General features: G+C 39.2%; 1 protein-coding gene across 8 annotated transcripts in view; it reads right to left on the bottom strand.

Annotated features, from left to right (window-relative positions):
* The window catches only part of FARS2 (phenylalanyl-tRNA synthetase 2, mitochondrial), a 537,047-nt gene that overhangs the window by 200,774 nt on the left and 311,278 nt on the right, over window positions 1-24,995 (bottom strand). For all 8 annotated transcript variants that reach the window (XM_028122922.2, XM_088024111.1, XM_088024113.1 and 5 more), the window contains one exon: window positions 6,449-6,609. In XM_028122922.2, the coding sequence (XP_027978723.1) occupies window positions 6,449-6,609 (161 nt within the window). The remainder of the gene's footprint in view (window positions 1-6,448; window positions 6,610-24,995) is intronic.

The raw sequence follows: 24,995 nt of genomic DNA, 5'->3' as shown, positions 1-24,995 counted from the left end.
AAAATCAATGCACAGAAATCAGTGGCATTCCTATACACCAAGACAGAAGAAAGAGAAACTAAGGAGTCGATCCCATTTACAGTTTCACCCAAAACCATAAGATACCTAGGAATAAATCTAACCAAAGAGGCAAAGAATCTGTAAACTAAAAAAATACTCACGAAAGAAATTGAGGAAGACACAAAGAAATGGAAAAACGTTCCATGCTCATGGATTGGAAGAACAAATATTGTGAAGATGTCAATGCTACCTAGAGCAATCTACACATTCAATGCAATCCCTATCAAAAGACCATCCACTTTTTTCAAAGAAATGGAACAAATAATCCTAAAATTTGTAGGGAACCAGAAAAGACCCCAAATAGCCAGAGGAACGTTGAAAAAGAAAAGCAAAGCTGGCAGCATCCCAATTCCGGACTTCAAGCTCTATTACAAAGCTGTCATCATCAAGACAGTATGGTACTGGCACAAAAACAGACACATAGATCAATGGAACAGAATCAAGAGCCCAGAAATGGACCCTCAACTCTATGGTCAACTCATCTTCGAGAAAGCAGGAAAGAATGTCCAATGGAAAAAAGACAGTCTCTTCAACAAATGGTGTTGGGAAAATTGGACAGCCACATGCAGAAGAATGAAACGGGATCATTTCCTTACACCACACACAAAAATAGACTCAAAATGGTTGAAAGACCTCAATGTGAGATAGGAGTCCATCAAAATCCTAAAGGAGAACACAGGCAGCAACCTCTTCGACCTCAGCTGCAGCAACTTCCTCCTAGAAACATCGCCGAAGGTAAGGGAAGCAAGGGCAAAAATGAACTATTGGGACTTGATCAAAATAAAAAGCTTCTGCACAGCGAAGGAAACAGTCAACAAAACCAAAAGACAACCGACAGAATGGGAGAAGATATTTGCAAATGACATATCAGATAAAGGGCTAGTATCCAAAATCTATAAATAACATCAAACTCAACACCCAAAGAACAAATGATCCAATCAAGAAATGGGCAGAAGATTTGGAACGACGTGGATGGAACTGGAGGCTGTTATGCTGAGTGAAATAAGTCAGTCAGAGAAAGACATGTATCATATGACCTCACTGATATGAGGAATTCTTAAACTCAGGAAACAAACTGAGTGTTGCTGGAGTGGTGGGGGGTGGGAGGGATGGGGTGGCTGGGTGATAGACATTGCGGAGGGTATGTGCTATGGTGAGCGCTGTGAATTGTGCAAGACTGTTGAATCACAGATTTGTACTTCTGAAACAAATAATGCAACATATGTTAAGAAAAAAGGAAAAGAAGAAGATAGCAGGAGGGGAAGAATGAAGGGGAGTAAGTTGGAGGGGGAGATGAACCATGAGAGATGATGGACTCTGAAAAACAAACTGAGGGTTCTAGAGGGGAGGCGGGTGGGGGGATGGGTTAGCCTGGTGATGGGTATTAAAGAGGGCACATTCTGCGTGGAGCACTGGGTGTTATGCACAAACAATGAATCATGGAACACTACATCAAAAACTAATGATGTAGTGTATGGTGATTAACATAACAATAAAAAATTTAAAAAAAAAAAGAAATGGGCAGAAGACATGAACAGACATTTTTCCAAAGAAGACATCCAAATGGCCAACAGACATGTGAAAAAGTGCTCAACATCACTCGGCATCAGGGAAATCCAAATCAAAACCTCAATGAGATATCACCTCACACCAGTCAGAATGGCTAAAATTAACAAGTCAGGAAATGACAGATGTTGGCGGGGATGTGGAGAAAGGGGAACCCTCCTACACTGTTGGTGGGAATGCAAGCTGGTGCAGCCACTCTGGAAAACAGTATGGAGGTTCCTCAAAAAGTTGAAAATAGAGCTACCATACAATCCAGCAATTGCACTACTGGGTATTTACCACAAAGATACAAATGTAGGGATCCGAAGGGGTACGTGCACCCCGATGTTTATAGCAGCTATGTCCACAATAGCCAAACTGTGGAAAGAGCCAAGATGTCCATCGACAGATGAATGGATAAAGAAGATGTGGTACATATATACGATGGAATATTATGCAGCCATCAAAAGGAATGAAATCTTGCCATTTGCAATAACATGGATGGAACTGGAGGGCATTATGCTGAGCGAAATAAGTCAATCAGAGAAAGACATGTATCATATGACCTCACTGATATGAGGAATTCTTAATCTCAGGAAACAAACTGAGGGTTGCTGGAGTGGTCGGGGGTGGGAGGGATGGGGTGGCTGGGTGATAGACATTGGGCAGGGTATGTGCTATGGTGAGCACTGTGAATTGTGTAAGACTGTTGAATCACAGATCTGTACTTCTGAAACAAATAATATATTATATATATATAAAAAAAGAAGAAGATAGCAGGAGGGGAAGAATGAAGGGGGGGAAATCAGAGGGGGAGACGAAACATGGGAGACGATGGACTCTGAAAACCAAACTGAGGGTTCTAGAGGGGAGGGGGGTGGGGGGATGGGTTAGCCTGGTGACGGGTATCAAAGAGGGCATGTTTTGCATGGAGCACTGGATGTTATATGCAAACAATGAATCAGGGAACACTACATGAAAAACTAATGATGTAATGTATGGTGATTAACATAACATAATAATAAAAAAATTTTTAAAAAAAAGAAAAGAAAAGGATCTTGGGATGTGGAGATTATCTTGAATCATCTTCGTGGGTTCACGTCATCACAAGGGTCCTTTTCTTGTGAGAGGGAGACAAAAATTCAGAGTAGGCGAGGTGATCACAGAGGGAAGGAGAGGGGAAAAGGCAGTGTGAGGGGAAGCCATGATCTGAGAATGAGAACAGCCCGACAAAAGCTCACAGGCAAGAAAACGGATTCTCCCCTTGAGCCACCAGAAGGAATCAGCCCCGCTGCCACCTTTGCTTTAGCCCAGACTGATTTTATAGTTCTGACCTCTGAACTATAAAATAATAAAGGATGTTGTAAGCCACTAGGTTTGTGGTAACTTGCTATGCCAGCAATAGGGAGCTAACGTAGAATATAATCAATAAATACTAAATATGGGTGAATAATTGGAAAACAGCTCTCTGTGATCTGTCATTTACAAAGAATTTTATAGACAGATATTTTTTCAGTGATCAAATACTAACTGCTCCATCAGAAGTTAAGTTTATTATACAAAGAGAGCCATTTAAATTACATTATAGTATAAGTATGCATGCACTGATTTTGAAATTGGAAGGCAGAAGAAATGACAAAAAATGACATGTCTTTCTTCCTGGGGATCTTTGTGTTTCCTAAGAGGTGACAGTTACAGTGCACTTAAGATTGGACTTGAGCCACTGACTTGTGGCAGTAACTGTGTCAGTCATCTGTGAATGTCCCGCCAGCATTGAGCGCCCTGCTCTGTACAATGTTGGTTGGTGTTCCATCAGTGTTTGCCAATTAAATAAATGACTGAACAAAATGAAAAGGTGAATGAGAAAGACTTACATCCTTAGTCAGGTTTTTACAGTTGATCATTTAGATGGAGCTTTATTCTAAATTAACCTAGAAGGACCTGGTGCTAGAACAAAAATAAACATTTTACTTGAAAAAAAAAAAAAAGGATTTTTTTTAAAGGCCACTAAAGGTGAAACTAAAAATGTGAATAAGTTGTAAGAGATTTTTCCACTTTTGGTTAGAACACAAAAAGTCACAGAAAACCACTGGTCCCACTGCAATGATGAGAACACAATAAATTTAGAAATCTTATTTGTCGTGCAAGACACCGAGGAGATCTGGACATAATCCTAATCGAGCAGAATTTCAGAGGGAGATGAGACCCCAGCCATGAGTAGGCAGAAGAGCTAGCCTGCTCTTGGCGCAGAAACCTGGCTGCAATAAGGAGACAGGAGCCCAACTTTGATCAGCCAAACATCAGCTAGTACGGCAGACTGGGAGGTGGAGAAACGGCGAGCCCCCATGGCCAGTCAGTGCTCCTTCATCATGCTTTTGCCTGGCAAGCAAGCATTGGTGGTGAAGATGCTTGGCAACTGGGTGGAAAGGAGAGAGATGTAATCTCACATGCAGAGATCCCAGACTCTGATGTGGGCCAGATCTCACCACCAACGGGAAATCAGATATGAAATCCAGTTCGACTCCTGATTAGAACAAAGAGATCTTGCCTAGTCACCTTAGCTGCCTGACAGGGCAAAGGACAAGGCTTTCTGAGGACAGATATTACCTACTACAGTTTCTTTGTTCTTTTATATATAATATAAAAGTGAGGTAAGTGGAAAAGCAGGAAAAACGTGACCCATAATAAAGAAGAAAAAAAGAATAAAAGGAGAATAGATAACAAAATGGTTGGAATTTACAGACAGGACTTAAAAACAACTATTATGAAGATGCTAAAGAATTTAAGGGAGAATGTACAAAATGGGCGAAAAGATGAAGAATTCACCAGAGTAATAAAAACTCTAAAAAGGAAGCAAATAGAAATTGTAGAACTGATAAGTACAATACAAATTCATTGGAGGGGCTTAATAGTTCAATGGACAAAATAGAAAAGGTTAGTAAACCCAAAGATAAGAGAACAAAAAATATCCAAAATAAAGCACTGAGCTAAAAAAAAAAAAACAGTAATAAAACACACACCCTGAGAATCAGAATACTATGGCATAATTTCAAATGGTCTGACATACATGCAGTTACGGCCGGAAAAGAAAAGAAAGAATAGAGTAGAATTGTTGGAAGAGATATTAGATGAGGGTTTCAAGGGTGGTTGAAGGACATTAATCCAACCCAGTGAAAGCCCAAGCAGGAAAATAGAAAATCACATATAGGTCAAACCACTGAAAACCAGAGTACAAAGATAAAGGCAATGGAATGACATGTTTCAAGAGCTGAAAGGAACGCACACATTCATTCACACAAATATACACACACACATGCACACACACCCACAGGCGCCCATACATACGAGCACACGTGTACACAAACTGGCAACCTAGATACCTATATTTGTAGAAAATACTCCTAAAAAGGGTGAAAAAAAGGCATTTCCAGACAAGCAAACTGCGAACATTCATGCTGCACTACAGGAAAATATTAAAGGAAGTTCTCCAGACCCAAGGGAAATGATCACAGAGAAAAACCAAGATTGGCAGAAAGGAATGATGATCAGTGGGGTAAATACCAAGGGAGATATAAAACAACATAGCTTTAAGTATCTTTAAAAAGACAACTGGCTACTTGAAGCAAAAAGAGTGATATACTATGGGATTATAATACACAGAGAAATAAAATAACAACAGTAATACTAAATTCAAGAGGAGTAAACAAAACTACACTGCTGAAGGATGTTAAATGTCTCAGGAAGTTGTGTAACAGTCACCACGGTAAAGGGTGAGGGGTTAATTACACATGCTGTAATCTAGGATAGCTACTTAAAAATACAAAATGGAGAGGTGCCTAGGCGGCTCAGTCGGTTGAGTGACCGACTTTTGATTTCAGCTCAGGGTCCGGAGAGCTCATGTTCTCTCTCTCTCTAAAATAACAAATAAATAATTCTTTAAAAAAAATACAAAATAGTGAGACTGAACAGGAACAGGGGTAATAAAATGGAATAAAAGAACAAACAAACCAAAAACACATAACCTCAGTTTCCAAATGAAGAATGAACAAAGAGAAGGGGGAAATGGGGAAGAAATAAAAAATGACAGAATTAAGCCCAAGAATCTCCCAGGTAATTATAGTAACTGTAAGAAGTATTCAACACTCCAGTGAAATCCGGACTTAAATAAAAAGACCCAACTCCATGCAGTTACAAGCGGCACACTTAATATAAGGACCTAGAGTGAAAATAAAATGAGGAAAAGGACACACACTGCAAACGCTAATCATAAGAAAGCCAGAGTGTCTGCATTAGTACCAGAAAAACTAAACTTTAAAAGTATTATCGGTGATTAAGATGCCTATTTCATAATGATAAAATGGTCATTAACAAAGCCCAAAGTTAGTTCTTTGCTCAGACTAAAAGCTTGATAAATCTCTTATTTTTCTGCATACAATTTCTGATGGTTTATGAACTCCTGTGTCTTTATGGGCCTCTACTTAAAACCTCTTTCCAAGGAATGCCTGGGTGGCTCAGTCAGTTAAACGTCTGCCTTCAGTTCAGGTCATGATCCCGGGGTCCTGGGACAGAGCCCCGCATCGGGCTCCCTGCTCAGCGGGGAGCCTGCTTCTTCCTCTCCCTTGATCCCTACCCGCTGGTCATGTTCTCTCCTGTTCTCTTGCTCATGCTCTCTCTCTCAAATAAATACAAAAATCTTAAAAAAAAAAAAAGCTTCTTTCAAATACACATTATATTTAAATTCCACAAGTTTCTTTTCAAGTATATGACCCTTCAATTCTTAAAAACCATTATTATTATTATTATTATCATTATTATTGTTATTTGATTCTTCAAGTCCTTTTACCTGAAATTTCACGTTCTGGTTGATATCTGACACGCGGAACTGCTTCAGGAAACGCTCATCCTCACTCCAGAAGAGGCGGATGTCAGGGATGTCATAGAGGATCATGGCCAGTCTTTCCAATCCTAGGCCAAAGGCCCAACCGATCCGATCTTGAGCACCAGCTACAATTAGGAAAACAAAACTGATTTACAAAATATAAAGACTTCACAGGTGAATGCTACTTGCTGATAAGTAACCAGTACTACTGGTTGAGCGCCTACTAGTGGTGAGGCACTGGGGGGGGCGTGGGGAGCTGTGGAGACATCCATGAGGGTCCCTGTCTTAACGTTTCTCACGCTTCCCACATTCCTCACTCACTTCCTTCACTGAAGCAGTGAATTATATTCATTTATATAATTATAAATGAAAGGCAATATTAGAGACAGAGTCACACTGTCTCTAATATTGCCTTTCATTTATAATTATATTCCAGGCTCTTTAAAGCCCTGGTCCCTGCCTCTGAGTAAACCTTGTTTGCCCTGATTCAAACATTTAGCCTACTATGTGCAGGTTACAGAGGAGAGAGAAAAGATTGTCTCTTGTCCCCACATGGCTTACTAGACAGGCAGGTGTGTTCAAAACATGCCAGAGTGGACTGTTAATATTCAGAAAGAACCCTCAATTTCATTAAAACAACCTTCACCCTTAGTAAGAGTTACCTCAATAAAACACAGAGAGCAAGAAAGCCAAGGTAAAATGCTTATCTACTACCATTCACTCCAAAGGTAAGCTGTGTTGTTGACATTATGGCAACATCATGAACTTGAAGGGTTTATTTCACCTACCTGAAGCAGAGTAAGACCAAAGACATAAAGCCCTGTGTGAAGAAGGCAAGGGAGCAACGCATACTACTGAAAAAGCTTACAGAAAGGGCTCATGAAAGGAATATAATTTTTCCTAAAGATAATTAGGATCCTGGGCAGGCTGCAAAGGGCCTCAAGATTTTAGTCCCGACATGCATGCCCTGTGTAAATCCCTCCCTTTGAGTGTAGGTGGCTCCAGGAATGGGATGGGATTTCACCCCTGTGATTTGGTTACTTTATATGTAGGTCCATCTGAGCAAACCAGCTCACAGAAATGAGAAGGCCATGTGGCTAGGACCTGAGGGAGGCCTTTAGAAGGTCCAGGACCTGGGGGAGGTCCTGGAGGTCAGCAAGAAATGGAACCCTCACTCCTACAACCTTAAGGAAATGAATCCTCCCAACAGTGTGAATGAGCTTAGAAGAGGACCCTGAACTCCAGAAGAGCACATCGCCCTGCTGACCCCTTGATCTCCACCTATGAAGACCCTGAGCAGGGGATCCAGCCAATCTGCGCCTGGACTTCTGATGCAAGGAAAATGTGACATAATAAATTTAGGTTGTTTTAATCCATTAGGTATGAGGCTAATTTGTTACCCAGCAAAAGAAAACTAACACAAATCCAAAATGTGAAGGTAAAAGAAAATTCCAGACTCAAGGAACGTCTTCAATAACAAAGGGGTGACAGTGCAGCATGGAATGGTTGGGAGTAGATTCTGGAAACAGATGGTTCGAGGTTGAGGCAGGTAAGAGAGGAGAGGATCCATTTCTGCCCAGGTGCTCCTACTACAATTGTTTATAAATAAAACAACAAGGATAAATGTATAACAGAAGCCATGCAGAAGTATGAGCCTCTGGAAATGATGCGTTTAAAAGCTGAATGAATTAAAATAGTCAAAAAGAGATCAGAGAGAGAGAGAATGGCTCAGTAGCAGGAGGGAAGGTGTATGTATAAGAAAAGCAGGTGGTTGGCTGAGTGCACCCATAAGAATGAACTGAGTAAGAATGAACATTCAGGTGAAGAGGAGGGAAGAGGGGTATTTAACCTCACAGACAGTGGGGTCAGGAAGAAGTGTCCACAACCCCTCACCCTGTGATCAGGTGCCTAAGAGAGTTGAAGTGTGAGGCAAAATATTTTAGAATAATTCATACTGATGCATGAGGCCTTAAAAAAAGCCTGGTGACTAGTTAAAGACATGAAATTTAATATAACCATGATAGATTTTTAAATCTACTTAAAGAAGAATTTTTTTTTTCTTTAATTGAAAACTGACAGTCCTGGTGATGTGGTTCCAGCACATTCTGCATGTGTGGTTCTAGCGTCCTCATTCACTGCTGGTTACACTATGCATTTTTACAACTTGGAAACAACATGGCAACACATATAAAGATCCTTAAAAATGTTCATACTCTTTATTCTTGTAACTCTACCCAGGAATTGAACCTAAGGAAATAATTCAACAAAATAAAAACATAAATGAAAGAAGATACTCAGCAGTATAACTTTAAGAGTAAAAACATGGAAACAACCTGAGTAGCCCAATTAGGGACTGGCTTAAAAATTATAGGACATTTTTTTTTGATGGAGTCATTAAAAAATACATATTTATTAAGTGACAGACTATAAGAACTTATGAAGAATATCTATGATAACATGAATATGTCCTGTGATACTACTATTTAATATAGGTACAAATGAGGATTTACTGTGAAAAAATAAAAACAAAATGTGATGTTCAAGAATTATAATGGATAATAGTTTTAAAACAGCTTTAAAACATTTTCCTGAAATTATTATAGTCTTCTCTTTTTAAAAAAAGATTTTTTTATTTCTTTATCAGAGAGAGAGAGAGCATGCACAAGCAGGGGGAGCAGCAGAGGGAGAGGGAGAAGCAGGCTCCCCACTGAGCAAGGAGCCCGATGCGGGACTCGATCCCAGGACCCTAGGATCATGACTTTCAGCCGAAGGCAGACACTTAACCAACTGAGCCACCCAGGCATCCTGCTACAGTCTTTTCAATAAGAAAGTAATAAAGATAGGTAGGAATGTTAATGTTGCTTTGTGATTTAGGCTTTTTCCTTAATCTTTTAGATTTTATGATCAATTTTTTAGATATAAAAAACCACCTGAGCCTAATATCCGTAACTGAATGAGCAATAGATTAAGGGTAAGATCTTATTGAATATCTAGTATCTTGATTGTTTTTGGTATCTTAGCTTTTACTCCTTTCATCTATCCCCAGTTAGTCCCCATCCCCCAAAACATTTTCTAAAGCAAAAACAAGAATAACAAAGAGCCCCTAAAAGTAGGTAAGAAAAAAAGCAACAATCCAATTATGTGAGAGAGGGAGAGAGAGAGAGAGCGAGCGGGGGGAGGGGCAGAGGGACAGAGAGAACCTCCAGCAGACTCCGCACTGAGCGTGGAGCCCAACACGGGGCTCAATCCCATGACCCTGAGATCATGACCTGAGCCTGAGCCGAAATCAAGAGCCAGATGCTCAATCGACTGAGCCGCCCAGGTGCCCCAACAAGCTAAATTTTTAAATGGACAAAGAATATGAAGACATGCATAGAAACGGAAAGAAAAATTAGCGTCAAGCAAACAAAAGCTTAGTTAAGGAAAATGCAAGAAAAAAATGCATAAGTTACCATATTTTACTTATCAGATTAACTAAATAAACACATCTGATACCATACTTGATAGCAAAGCCAAGGGAAAACAAGCACTCTCCACACAGCTGGTAGGTTCACAATTGGGTTTTTAACCCATTGACCTAAGGAGCAGAATATAGCAGTAGCTATCAAAATTACAGATGCCTATACCACCTTGTTACTTTAGCTACTAGAATGCATCCTACTTATGGGAAATTATGAATGTGTAAGGCCACTTGCTGGAGTATTGTTTATAAAAGCAAAAGACCTTAAACAACCCAATGTCCATCACTAGGGAACTGATTAAACAAACTAGGCTACGTCCATACACGGCATATTATTACAAAAAAATCTCTGAAAGATTTCAAAATCTCAACACAGCAGCTGTCTGACTTTGTTTTGTTTTGTTTTTAATTTGGGGGTGAGTGGGAAAGAACTGGGAAACTGGGGGACAAATATGGGGAGACTTCACACTACATGCCTTTTTAAATAAAGAGTGACAAGAAATATTTCAGACAATAGAGATTTTTGTTACTAGATAAAATACAACAATTTCTTTTCTGTTTATTTTCAAGAGGTTATAAGAACAAAGTATTCGTCTTATGTCACACTGGGGCCAAACTTTCAGGATAATCATGATTAGTAAAAATGAATTTCTATGTCCTCCTTTTATAGCCAGGATTGGTTTCCTTCGTTCTCTAAGACCCAATACATTTCCAAACCAGTCCCACTATGTGTTGTCCAAATTTGTGACCAGAGAATAATAAAATGGTGGCTCTCTTACGCCATTAAGTTTGGAGTGGTTCGTTATTCAACAAGGGCTAACCAGACATTGTTAAATCATCTGGGTTTTGCCTTTTATTGTAAACATTTCTCATTATGGAAATGCAAATAAAGACTAGATAGGGTTTCACTTAGGAGAGATCAGGAATTAAGCTTAAAATAAGATCAATCGCCTATTATAGCACCCTGTATACGCCATAGTATCAATTATGTCATAATATCACATCTATCCAAAGGCCATGCCACCCCACATTATTTATCGCATTGCTCATCCCATGTATACAGCAGACAGTCCTAAGCCAAAGCTATGTAATACTCCTTCTCCCAACCAACTACTGCTTTTCATCTGATTTTTCTACCTATGATGAGTGGGATCATCTTCCGTCTAGTTATTCAAGGCAGAAACCTAAGAGTAAATTTTAACTCCAATACTACCTCATTTCAGATATAGACCTTTAAATTATATCTCAAAATTTCTCTCAAAACTATCCCTTCATTCTAGTCTAATTGTCGCTACAGATTTGCACCTTCAACAAACTTCTCTCACCTGGGCTCTTCCAAGAAACACCCAAGTAGTCACCACGTCTGTCTCTCTATTTGGTCCATCTGTGCTAGTGCCACCAATTCTCTTTCTAAAACATAAATTTGGACACGGTCACCACTAGATATGTATAAGGGTAAAACAATGAATGACTCATCTCCAAGAGTCGTGTTTGTTCTTATTTTTATTTTGCATTTATTTTCCTTCTAAAACACAAAAAGAAGCTTAAAATCGTTCCAGAGATCCCCATTCAGTCTAGCTGAACTTGACTTCTCATGGAGCCTCAAGAATCGATGTGCAAGGTCCAGTTGGAAAAATGCTTCATTGTAAGTTAAATACTAGCATCTCTGTTTATCACTTGGCATCAAGGCAATCATAAAGACAAATGGAAACACAAATATTCAGCTATGTTACAGACAGATTGAGAAGCACTGGTCTGAAAAAATTTGAAGAACTTTCAAAAAAGTTTCCAATACACTACAGGTTGTTAATTTTGTCACATATAAAATTATGGACATGACACTGCTCAGCAACAGAATTCACATTCTTTTCAAGTGCAGATGGGTCATCTGCCAACACAGACGATTTTCTGAAACACAAAACAAATCTCAAAATGTTTACAAGGAACGACTCATGCCCAATGTGAAAATAAATCAGAAGTCAACAGTATAAAAATATCTGGAAAAACTCCCAAATATAGGGAAATTAATCAATATACTTTTAAATAACTCAAGATTCAAAGAAAAAAAATCACAAGAGAAATTAGGAAATGCATTGAAATGAATACAAATTAAGAGGCAACACGTAACAATGGATGGAGTGCCTCTAGAGCTATGATTCAAAAGAAACCTATAGCATTAAATGCTTATGTCAGAGAAGAAGAAAGGTGTCAAATCAATAATCTACTCCCTTACAAAACTAGAAAAAGAAAAGAAAATTAAGAACTCAGCAAAACAAGGAAAAAATACAGATAACAATATTAAGTGATAAGATAAAAAACAGAAAAACAATAGAGAAAATTGATGACACCAATCGCTGGTTTAAAAGAATTTTTTAAAACCGAAGCATAGTTGATGCACATGTTACATTAGTTTCAGATGTACAACATAGTGATTCCACAACTCCATTATACTGTGGTATGCTCACCACAAGTGTAGCTGCCATCTGTCACAAAAGAGCATGATTACAGTATCACCGACTATGTTCCCTATGCTGTGTCTTTAACCCCGTGACTTCTTCCATAACTGGAAGCCTGCATCTCCCACTCCTCTTCACATGTTTTGCCCACCCTCTCACCACCTTCCCCTCTGGCACCCATTAGTTTGTTCTTGGTATTTATGGATCTGTTTCTGCTATTTGTTTATCTCTTTGTTTTGTTTTCTAGATTCCACATTTCAGTGTAATCATATGGTGCTTGCTAGAATCGAAATGACAAGTGCTGGTGAGGATGTGGGAAAAAAGGAAGCCTCATGTGCTGTTGGTGGGAATGTAAATTGGTGCAGCCTCTGTGGGAAACAGTATAGTATGGAGGGTCCTCAAAAAATGAAAAATAGAAATACCATAGAATCTAGTAATTCCACCACTGGGTATTTACCCCCCCCCAAAAAAATGAAAACACTAATTCAAAAAGATATATGCACCTCTATGCTTATTGCCGCATTATTTACAGCAGTCAACATATGGAAGCAACCCAAGTGTCCATCGATAGATGAATGGACAAAGAACAGGTGGTACGTATATACAATGGAACATTACTTAGTCATAAAAAAGAAAAAAGCTCTCTCTACTTGACTTATTTCACCTCTGGGTCCATCCATGTTGCCACAGATGGCAAGGTCTTATTCTTTTTTATGACTGAGTAATGTTCCATTGTTTATGTACACCAAAAGCTGTTTTAAAAAAATCAATAAAATTGATAAACTGCTAGCTAGACTAATACGGAGAAAAAAGAGAAAAACAGAAGATACAAATTACCAATGTCAGGAACAAAGATAGGACCTCACTAAAGACAGACCCTGGAGACATTAAAAGGATAATGAGGGAATAGAGGGAATATTATGAATAACCTTATGCAAGTGAATTCAACAACTAATCAATAATCAATACAAAATGGAGAAATTCCTCAATAAACCCCAACTACCAAAGCCCATTAAGAAGAACAGATAACCTATATCAATTAAAAATACTGACTATGTAATGAAAAACCTTCCCTCAAAGAAAACTCGAGGACCAGATGGCTTTTCCTATGAATTCTATCATAATGTGAAAAAATAAATACTACTAAGTCTATAAAACTCTTCCAGAAAGTAGAGAATAATGAAATTTTATGAGGCCAGGATTACCCTTATACCAAAACCAGACAAAGACATTCCAAAAAAAGAAAACTTTAAACCAATATGCATCATGACAGAGAAAACCAACAAACCACCTTTAACAAAATACTAACAAACTGAATCCAGCAATGCATGAAAAGGACATGACGTCAGGAAGGGATTTATCCCAGGAATGCAAGGTTAGCTCAATATATGACCATTAATCAATGTAATTCATCAAATAAGCAGATTAAAAAAGAAAACACATGATCATTCAGGAGCAACTGAAAAAATTTAACATCACTTATTATAAAAATTATCAGCAAAGGAGGAACACCCGGCATTTCTTTAATCTGATAAAAGACACAATAAAAAAACAAAAGCTAATATAAAACTCAATGGTGAAAGACCAGTTGCTTTGCCCTCGGGATCAGCTTGAAGACAAGTATGTCCATCTCTCTATTTCTATTTCTACTAACCTGAGTTCCAAGCCGGGGTGGGCAAGCGGGGGAGGAAAGCAAAAATAAAAACAAAAACAGATCAACAGATTGGAAAGAAAAAAGTAAAACTGTCTTTATCTGTAGATGGCATGTCTGACTACATAAAAATTCCTCAGGAAAAACATTTCAAAGGTTTTCATGTGAGTTTAGGAAGATCATGATCTACAAAAACCCACAGTGTGCATGATTTGGGGTTTTTTATTTCACCTGGCTGTCAGTGGGGACGAGCTCAGAACCTCTTCTGAAGATAGAAGAAGGCTGGCTCTCCCAGGACAGCCCAATGCTAGGACCAGTGAGGGAGGCATCACGTCAAGCACCTGGAATCCTAACCACCTTGGTTAAGGACGAGATCTTCCTCAGGAGCAGGGCGCAGCTGGCCTCCAGCTTCCTTCCACCACACGCTGAGTCTCACAATTATTCTTACAGAGAAGCCTACATGTGACAGTCAATTACGGTGGAGGGTTGCAAGAAAGGATGTGATCTGTTTGCTGAGTTGTACCAAATACTGCCTTTGAAACACTTTGTTTTGGTCCCACCTAGAACAGCTTCTTCTGAATTGCGCCCTGCACTGTACTCTCCAGCTAGGACATTAGTAAGACACCAGGCACTCCTGTCCACGATGCTGATCACTGTAGCACATAGTCTTCCCTATGAGATGTCATTATATAATGACATCTGAGATAAAAGATCTCAGATCTAAGAAGATGGAAGAAGTTTCTTTCCCCTGAACAACTGGATTGTTTTTCATCTTAACGATACCATGAGTTACATAATTGATCATAATTCTCTCCTTACTTTGGCCCCATGGAAACTTAGAGCCAACCTTCCAGGTCACCTACAACTGTACAAGTGTTCAGGGTACATTTCTCTCTGTGACTCTTGGCCCAGTTTTATTTTCTTATCCTTATTTCCTCTTTGTCCTGATTATCTCAACTATTTATTTTATCCTCTTGTACATACTTTTACATGGCACTTCAAATTCTTTATGGAAGAAAGTGAGCCATAAATAACTAGACACTTAAAGATACTGTCAGCCAAGGCAGGTCTAATTTTCAGGTCTTTGGCCCTCCTCAGCTGTAATTTGTTGCCAGGTGCTCAAGGGCTGACAGGGTTTTAAGGCAGAATATTTTTTCCCTATTCCAATCCTAGAGGGTTCCAGTAAACTAGAGTCTCCAAAGCAGAAAGCTGACTACAGAGAAGCATCCTCAATTAAACAGAATATTCAGGATGGGAAGCAATTAGGTATTCTGATTAACACAGCTTTGTGCTGAATGGAGCAACCCACACAGGAAAAACTGTTTTTGTTGTTGGTGCTGAAAATCATTCTAAGAAGGTCAGCCTATATATAGAAGCAAAATAATGTGAGATAAGAGCTCAGAGATGGGAAAATGCAAAAGAAGAGAAAGAAAAAGAAGAGGAGGAGGAGAAGGAGGAGAGGTGAATGGTAACCGAAAAGAGGACAGTAAGAAGTCTTCAGCGTGAAAGTGGAGATACTCAGTGGGTCTTAGAGCCCCAAGCCAACCAATCCCACGAATTGTCCCTTCCAGAGCAGATGGCCCTCCAGGCTCTGCCTCAACAGCTGCAGAAAGAGAAACACTGGCAAGAGAGAGACCAAAGCACTGCACAAGGCTTGCACACAGCCTCTGGCCTGGCCCTTCCAAGCAGAGACCCTGTGAGCCAGAGGCATCTCAGAGAGACAACGTTTAGCTAGCCATGCATCAGGATGGGGAACAAGGAGCCCCGAGAGAAGACTAAAACTGGCCGCTACTGCTCAACCCCATGCCTCTGAAGGCAACGGACCTCTGCGCTCTCGGTGGGAGGCACTGGGTGTGGTGCGGGGGGGAGATACTTCTCAAACCTGCATTCTAAAGTCCTAGAAAAACCACTGTGCCATGCAGAAGAGGTCATATCACCAACCTGAGAAAAGGCTGAAAAAGAACAGTTGTTGACTTGGAAACAGAACTACACACAATCACACAGTATTTAAGCTGTACCAAGACAAGTGAAGCCTCTGTGCCTTCATCTCTAGTAAGTGATGATCTTGAGCCACAGAGAGGTGGTTATATGATATAATTATATTTTTGTCAGACAATGCGAGAAGATGAGGAATTTGGGAGAATTTGGTGGGGGGGCAAGAAGCAGAGAGAATTTTTAGGGCAGTGAAAATACTCTACATGATAGTATAACGATGGACAATGTAATTATATATTTGTCCAAACCCATTGAATGTACAACCCCAAGAGTGAACCCTAAGGTAACAATGAATTTTTGGGTGATAGTGACGTGTCAATATAGGTTCATCAATTGTAAAAACTGTAGCATTCTGGTAGGGGATTTTGATAACTGGGGAGCTAACCATGTATGGGGACAGAGTAAGGTACAGAGGGTATATGAGAACTCTGTATGTTACTCTCACTTTTGCTATGAACCTAAAACTGCTCTAAAAGGTTTAAAGTCTTCATTAAAAAAAGAGAGGGGAGAGTGGAAAGACAACACACAAAATGGCAGAAAGGATGTGCAAATTATATATCTGTTAAGGGTTTACTATTCAGGATATATAAAGAACTCCTACAACTCAACAACAAACAGACAAACAACCCAATTTAAAAACGGGCAAAAGATTTCCATAGACATTTCTCCAAAGAAGTTCTACAAACAGCCAACAGGCACATGAAAAGATGCTTCACATCCTTAGTCATTAGGGAAATGTAAACCCAAACCACAGTGAGGTACTACTTCACACACATATAGGCTGGCTATAATACAAAACAAACCAACCAACAAACAAAAAACTGAGAAAACAACTGCCAACAAGGACAGGAACAAATTGGAACCCTTGTGCATTGCTGCTGGGAATGTAACATGGCACAGCTGCCGCAGGAAACAGTCTGGTGGTTCTTCAGAAAGTTAAACACAGAATTACCATATGTGGTACCATAATTACCAGCCATTCTTCTCTCTCTCCCTCCCCCTCAATAGACTGATCTATCTATCTTTATCTGTATGCATGTGTGTGAGTGTACATATATGTATACACAAAATACAGTGATAGACATATATAGATCTATAGATGGATATACATATCTCCAAAAAACTGAAAAAAGGCACTCAAGAGAACTGTATACCAATGTTCACAGCAGCATTATTCACAGTAGATGAAAGGTAAAAAAACAACTCAGGGTTGGAGAATGAATAAACAAAATGTGGTACATGTATAAAATGGAATATTATTCCAAAAAGGAAATGAAGTTCTAATATATGCTATCACATGAGTGAACCCTGAAAAAGATATGTTAAATGAAAGAACCCAGACACAAAATGATACCTATTGTATGACTTCACATATGGGAAATATCTAGAATAAGTAAATTCATGGAGACAGCAAGATGAGAGGTTACTAGAGGGGCCAGAGGGAGGGGAAAATGGGGAGTTACTGTTTAATGAATTTAATGAATACAGAGTTTCTGCTTGAGGTGATGACAGTTTTGGAAATTGATGGTGCTGATGGTTGAACAACATTGTGAATGTAATCAATATCAGTGAATTGTATAATTAAAAAGGGTTAAAATGGAAAATTTTATATTGTATACATTTTACCATATAAAAATAAAATTTTATGGAGCTAAACATTTACAAACTTTGAAGAAAATCTTTGCATGTTCTTCACTTTCTATAAATATTTCCTTTTTCTCATTACCACAGCCATCTCTGAAAACACTGAGATTTACCAATTGAGCCACTATGCAGCCAATTATTTCAGAGGACCTGAGTTGTTTCTCCCATAAAATGAAAGAACAGCAATAATACAGCATCTCAAGTTCCTTCCAGCTCTTAACAGTCTAGGATGTGGCTTAGTTTAGAAGTAGTTAACTAAATAAGGTCTACTCTAAAGAAGCTTCCAATGAAATACAAAGTACTGCAAAATAATTTTGTTAAATATTGAACAGCATAACAAAGGTTATCTGCCAACCACCCTCTCCTCTGGCCATGTGATCTCTTTCTACCCCTCAGACACGCAGGTACACTCAACTTCGCACCCCCTGCTTGGACAGCTGTGTCCACTGGGAATGGTCTTTCCCCCAACCTGTTTCGGGTCTCTGTTTGAATGTCACCTTCTCCCTGACCATCCACTTTAAAACTATATATCTCTCCACCAATCTACCCTTCCAATCCCCCTTATTCTGCCCTGTTTTCTTCAGAGAGTAGCATCTTCTAAAATACTACAACCTTTCATCTTTCTTTATTTATTTATTGTTTACCGTTGGACTGCTGCTAGTCTGTAATCCACGAGGGCAGGATCTTTGCTGGCTTTCATCACTAATACATCTCCAGTGGCTAGAACAGTGTGTGGTACAAAGCAAGTGCTTGGATATTTGCAAAGTGAATGAATGGTATGGAAGGAAAGGTGTTGAGATTTTTCTACTTTTTAAATTACTTGTTTCATTTAAATGGTAGTATTATAAAGAATTGTAGACTTTAAATGAAGTGACTGTCTCTAATGTAAGTCTCTAATGTGACGGTAACCTGTGAGAGATCTTATCTATAATATGAAGTGATATTTTATTTATTTTTATTTTATTTTATTGTGTTATGTTAGTCACTACACATAATTAGTTTCTGATGTAATGACCCATGATTCATTGTATTTTAACAGTGGTGATATCAGAAACACCATTCCTGAAAAAAGACATCTCAGAAAGGAGAGAACTGAAGCACAAAAAGGAACAATAGGAAAAGATGAATATTTTAACCATTCATCCCAACCTGCATCACTATTCATTGAGCTTACTTTATATAGCGCAGTTGGCGCTGGGTCACAAGCTCCTTGAAGCCTAGTACCTTAACACTGCTTCTGTTTCAATATTTTGTCGATTTTATTTTATTCCTCAGTGAGTGAACTGCTGAAATGTAAACAGCCCCTGCATCCTGAGGTTCCCTCTCAAAATGTTTTGTTGCAAACCCAAGGACCAAATTAAAACTTCAAACTACCACATTGAAAAACATTTTTTAAGTTATATTAAGTATATTTTTCCTTCTTTGTCAATAGGGGCTAATTTCTAGGAATTCTTTGACTTCATGAATTGACACTTTCCCAAAATAACTGCCAGTCTAGGGTCACATACTGCATTTACGCACCAAGTCTCTTTCGTGAGACAGCTTTAATCTGGAGAAGCTACTTGGCCTTTCTTGGTCCTGAAAGACACTGACATTTTGGAGAGCCCTGACCAATTATCTTATAGAATGTTCCTCAATTTGAGATTATTTGACTAATGTTTCTTTATGATTAGTTTCAGATTCTGGAACCAAGCTGGAATACTCCAAAAGTGTTATGGTGCCCTTCTCTCCTTCTCTAGGCATTCCATCTGGAGATACAGGGCACCCATCTACCCCTCTATCAGGGGTTCCCAAGACCAACCCTATGTCATTTATTTTTTGCTGCAAAAACTTAGTAAAGAAAACTATTCATTTAGCTCAATTCTGGTTGGCACTTTGGGCTCAGAAAGGTTTTTCTTTTTTTTTTTTTTTAAGATTTTATTTATTTATTTGACAGAGAGAGACACAGCGAGAGAGGAAACACAAGCAGGGGGAGTGGGAGAGGGAGAAGCAGGCTCCCCACTGAGCAGGGAGCCTGATGCGGGGCTCGATCCCACGACCCTGGGATCATGACCTGAGCCGAAGGCAGATGTTTAATGACTGAGCCAGCCAGGCACCCCCAGAAAGAGGTTTTTCTCTTCTTAACTGGGTTTAGCATGCACATGTCTGGTGCTGGCTGCCTGTCGGCTAGGACACCTTGGTTCTTTCTCATCATCCAACAAACTAGCTCAGGCTTATGTACATGGTGGCTTGCAGGGACCCACTCGCAGTAAGAGGGCAAGTCCCAATGTGCCAACACTTTACAAGCTTCTTCCTGCATCAAGTTTGCTACTATCCCTATAGGTCAAAGCAAATGACACGGCCAAGTTACATTTTAAGGAGTAGAGGAACAATTAATGAGAAGGGGAGAATTTGTGGCCATTTTTTAACCTACTGTAGTAAGGAGTCTGGTTGCCCAGAGCTACTTTCCAAAAACTTCTCTCCCCACCTATACTGTGATTATTAGGTGAATTCCTTCTCCCGTTTACTCAGCTGTTAACAAGTCTATGGGAAGCCACTCTAGTAGCCTGTCTTGCAAAGTCTGCTCAACTGCTTTAATTCAGTCATCAGATATTTATTGTGGCTTATATTTGTACAAAAACATTCAGTACATGCTTTCTGAAAAACAATATTATATGAAGGAAGGAGCCAAAAGAAGATTATCTGCTTACCATGTGTCAGAAAATACTATCTGTTTTAATCCTCACATCTACTCTGTTAGGACACTATTAGCTCCATCTTTATGAGAAAACCAAAGTTTAGAGAGTTTAACTAATTTGTGCCAGATTACATAGCTATCCAGAAAAGTTTCTGGAAGCAAGCCACAAAAGATCTTATTACAAGTGGTCCAAATAATAAATATTTCAGTCTTATAACTAGGATTCTAGTGGTAGGCATTTCCAGGTTCTATACAGCAGCTCAAGGATATCAAGGAGGCTTGCTCTTTCTGTCTTTTTGCTCCACCATCTTTGGTTTGGTTTTCATCCTTATTATGTGCTCTCATGACTGCAAAATGGCTTTTCCATTTGTAGTCATCATATTCTAGGCAAGAAGAAAGTAGGGGGCTCAGTCGGTGGAGCATGTGAATCTTGATCTCGGGGTTGTGAGTTGGAGCCCCACATTGGATATAGAGATTGCTTAAAAATAAAATCGTAACAAAAAAGGAGAAGAAGGAGAATAAGAAGAAGAAAGAGGAGGAAGAAGAAGAAGAGGAGGAGGAAAAGAAGAAGAAGAAGTGGGGAGGGGGAGGTGTTGGCAGCAAGGGGCAGCTCTAGTGGGTATGACTGTTAGGCCTATTGCTTTACAGGGAAGCAAAACCTATCTCAAAAGGCCCCTAAACTTCTCCTTACATTTCATTGCCCAGAACTGTGTCACTTAGCCACCACCACATGTAATGGATGCCAGGAGAATATTTGGTTTCTTAAACTCTAAACTGGGATGTGGCCAAGGAAAAATGGGGCTGGGAATGACATTGGGTTAGCCAAACAATAAGTAAGTGCTAGATCTAGAATTCGAGGCCAGGCATGTGTAATTCATAGTTTATGTTCTCCGCGATGTATACTTTCAAATCAAAGAGAGGAAAAATCTATGAACACAAAAGTGACAGGTCCCATGAGTATCAGAAGCTACGTTCTTTGGAATCACAGAGAAAGGCAGGGGTCTACTTTAAGGTTGGCTAAACAAGAATGTTTTGGAAGGATTAGATGAGTATGGTTTTAAATGACATGTAGGGTTTAAAACAATAAAGATGTTCCAGTAAGGGGTAAAGAGAAAATCAAACGTATGGAGGCAGAAACATGAAATGAAGTTAAGTTGGCTAAACTGACAACAGTACAAAGCAATTCAGAATCAACTGAAAATGTAAAGGGAATAGTCATACCTTGCTTAGTGTTTATTAAGAGTTAAAAGCTAACCTGGGGTTCCTGGGTGGCTCAGTTGGTTAAGCGACTGCCTTCGGCTCAGGTCATGATCCTAGGGTCCTGGGATCGAGCCCCACGTTGGGCTCCCTGCTCAGTGGAGAGTCTGCTTCTCCCTCTATCCCTCCACCTGTTCTTGCAAGCTCTCTCTCACAAATAAATAAACATTTTTAAAAAGAGTTAGAAGCCAAATATGTTGACTCCAATATAATGAATCAAGGATTCACATCCCACCTCTGTATCACCCTTTGAGTAGCTGCCAAAATAGAGTATTTATATTATCTTTCACCCCTTTCCCTCACATTTCAATCTAAGATCCTAGAACTCAAGAGAATTAAGTACTACCACATAGGACATAGCAAAAGTTTCATTCGTGGGGCTCCTAGAAGGCTCACTCAGTTGAGTGACTCGACCTCACCTCAGGTCTTGATCTCAGGATGGTGAGTTCAAGACCCACACTGGGCTCCACGCTGGGGGTGGAGCCTATTTAAAACAACAACAACAACAACAATAACAAAGTTTCATTCAGCAAAAGCTAGCCTTCCTAACACTTTACTAGTCTTCAACATTTTCCATTTTTGATATAGAAGTTGCTTTTGTTTGATTGTTGTGTTTTGTCTATAATTGCTTAAGTTGCATACAGAGCTTCAGGTAACAATGTATTCCCCAAATTTACAGGTGATACTTTTTAAAAAACTGAATCACATTTTTAGTCCACTAAGATGGTCATTAATTAATCACTTTCAGCTAAATGTGGATTCTTTATACATCAAGTTTTATAAGGTGAGTCCCGACTATAATAGGTATTTGAGGGAACATCATCAAATACCACACAGAGTTGTTAGTTGAGATATGTTTTTACTTCAAATATATCAAGTTTCCTTATTAATAAGAGTTATCAAAACTGGAGCCACAAGCAAAAACGCTAAGTAGAATTAAGAAGTCTTTCAGGAGGAAAGGTACAGAAATGGAAAGTGATTCTGTAAATCCCCTGAGCCAAAATGACAGAAGCACTGTGATTCTAGAGGACAGGCCTTTGGATGGCAGGGTCAACAAAGTCCTTCCAACAGATACCAGTGGCCCTTTCTTGTTCTGATTCCATTTGCCACGAAACAGACTTTTAAGTGTCAGCTCCAACTTGACAGAGTAATTTGGCCCAGGCCCTTGAAGCCAAAAGGGAAAGCACCTTTGCTACAGTATTTACATAAGCACCATAGGAGAATGCTTTCTTCTTTTCTTAGTGGGGAGAACATGAAAACCCGCTGATATACCCCACTGTTTACCCCACTGTTAAAATTCCTGAAGTTTTAAGTTAAATGTACTTATCTATATCTCCCTGTTATAGAACCAAGGGATAATACCTGTCTGCCTTGCAGTCTGAAAAAGTGTGCTTTCATATCTGTATTAGAAAAATTGCTTTCCAAAATATAAGTTAATAATGCTCTATTTCTTGTCACACTGTTATAATTTTTTAGCCATGAAAGGAACTTAGAGTAAGTAATGCCACTGTCACTTAAATATATGAATGATAAAAGAAATGTCAGCTGTTCTAATTCCATAATTCCCAAGTAATGACAATTAATGAAACACTCTTTACTAGTGGGAGTTGTTTTAAGCAATAGATAAAGGAGCCACTGAGCCTTTTAAGATTTACTCTCATAACCAAATTGCATCTCTCTTCATCATTATCCAAAATATAATTAAAAGATGACATTTAAAAGAAACAAAAACTCAAACTGCATCCCATTCCCAAAGGAAAGGCAACTGAGAAACACCTCTAAATCTCCTCTGAGAATTGACACAAGTTTCCAGATAAACTCTTAGCTCTAACTTCTACCTTTTATGCTGTATCTGTCAACCTGGAACATCACTCTCCCTTGTCAATACACGAAAAGCTGGATAATATTATATTGAGTGTTATTGGATAGACATTAATTGGGTTGTTTCACTGCTGTGGAAATATTCCTTGACCTTTCCAAAAAGAAAACAAATCAATAGAAGTATCTTATAAAGGCTTCTGTTTTCTTCCCTGGTTTGTTCCAATAGTCTTAAGTTTATTAAGGTACATATCTGTGGTCTTTACTGTTTTAGGCCATCTACTTTAACAACTCTCTACACTCAGAGAAAAGACATCCTTTAATGTTAGCCCAAACACACAAGCTATGTAACCTCTTGGCTGAAGCCAAGTTAATTACCATACACAAGAGAACATTTCTGAGCAAAAGCTGAACAGCTTGATTCAATCTCTCCCCAAATATCTTAAAGACAAATGAACAAAAACTTTCTTGGCAAGCTCTTTGAACCACTTTTTCCTTCTTATTTTTAAATCTTAACTCCCCACTCTCCAACCCCCTCTAGCACTCCCACAGTTTTCCTTATATGACGATGGCGATGACGATGTAACCCCCTAGTCTAACAGAGTATTTGCGACTAGAGGGCACACTCCTTATGAAGCCAACGTAATCAGGGATCGATTGGAGACGCGGGACTAACGTCCACACTAGAATTCTTCAGGGCCTGACCCTCCCAGGTGTGTGAAACCAATTATTACAAAATCTGAGAAAACATGGGTCACGTCCTAATACCTTCTTGCAGAGGCACTGTGCGTTCACACTGTGAGGAAATGTATCCACAGCTGGGAGTGTTAACAAAATGTCACCTACTGGTTTGGCAGGGATGTAAGAGTAACTCAACTGTCATGATAATAAGCCTCCAAAAGTATGAAAAATACACTAGATGAATTTTTTTTCACGTCAATCCAGAAGTTTTTGGTCTATGGATATGGTAATAAAATGAGATAAAGTTAAAGGAACCACTAAAAGGCCAATCTGTCTATGACCCAAGAGGTCAAAAGCGAGTATACCAGATGTCCTTCAGCAGGTGAATGGTGAAATGAGTTGTGGGACATCCACACACCATGTAATGCTAATCCATGTGATACAAAGGAATGGACTACTGACAGAGGTAACAGCCTGGATGGATCTACAGAGAATTATACCCTGTGAAAAGTGCCAATCCCCAAAGGCGCTTCTCCATTTTAGAAATGGAGAACAGATTAATGATTACTAGGGGTTAGGGACAGCAGATAGACGTGGGGGGAGGGGGCGTACACTCAGTAAAAGGACAACATGAAAGATCGCTGTGGTGATGGAACTATTTTGTACCTTCATTTTCATGGTGAATATTCAAATCTACACATGATAAAACTGTATAGAACTGAATATACACACAAACAAATGAATTTAGAGAAAACTGGAAAAATCTGCCTAAGATCAGTGGATTGGGTCAATGTCAATAACCAAGTGTAAAACCATGCTATAGTTTGGCAAAATGCTACCACTGGTGGAAATGGGATAAAGTGTACATAAGA

The sequence above is a fragment of the Eumetopias jubatus genome, unplaced genomic scaffold (genome assembly GCF_037043125.1).
Source record: "Eumetopias jubatus isolate StellerSeaLion01/CBP00866 unplaced genomic scaffold, mEumJub1_p1.0 scaffold_6, whole genome shotgun sequence".
NCBI lineage: Eukaryota > Metazoa > Chordata > Mammalia > Carnivora > Otariidae > Eumetopias > Eumetopias jubatus.
This window is presented reverse-complemented; position numbering and strand designations above follow the sequence as displayed.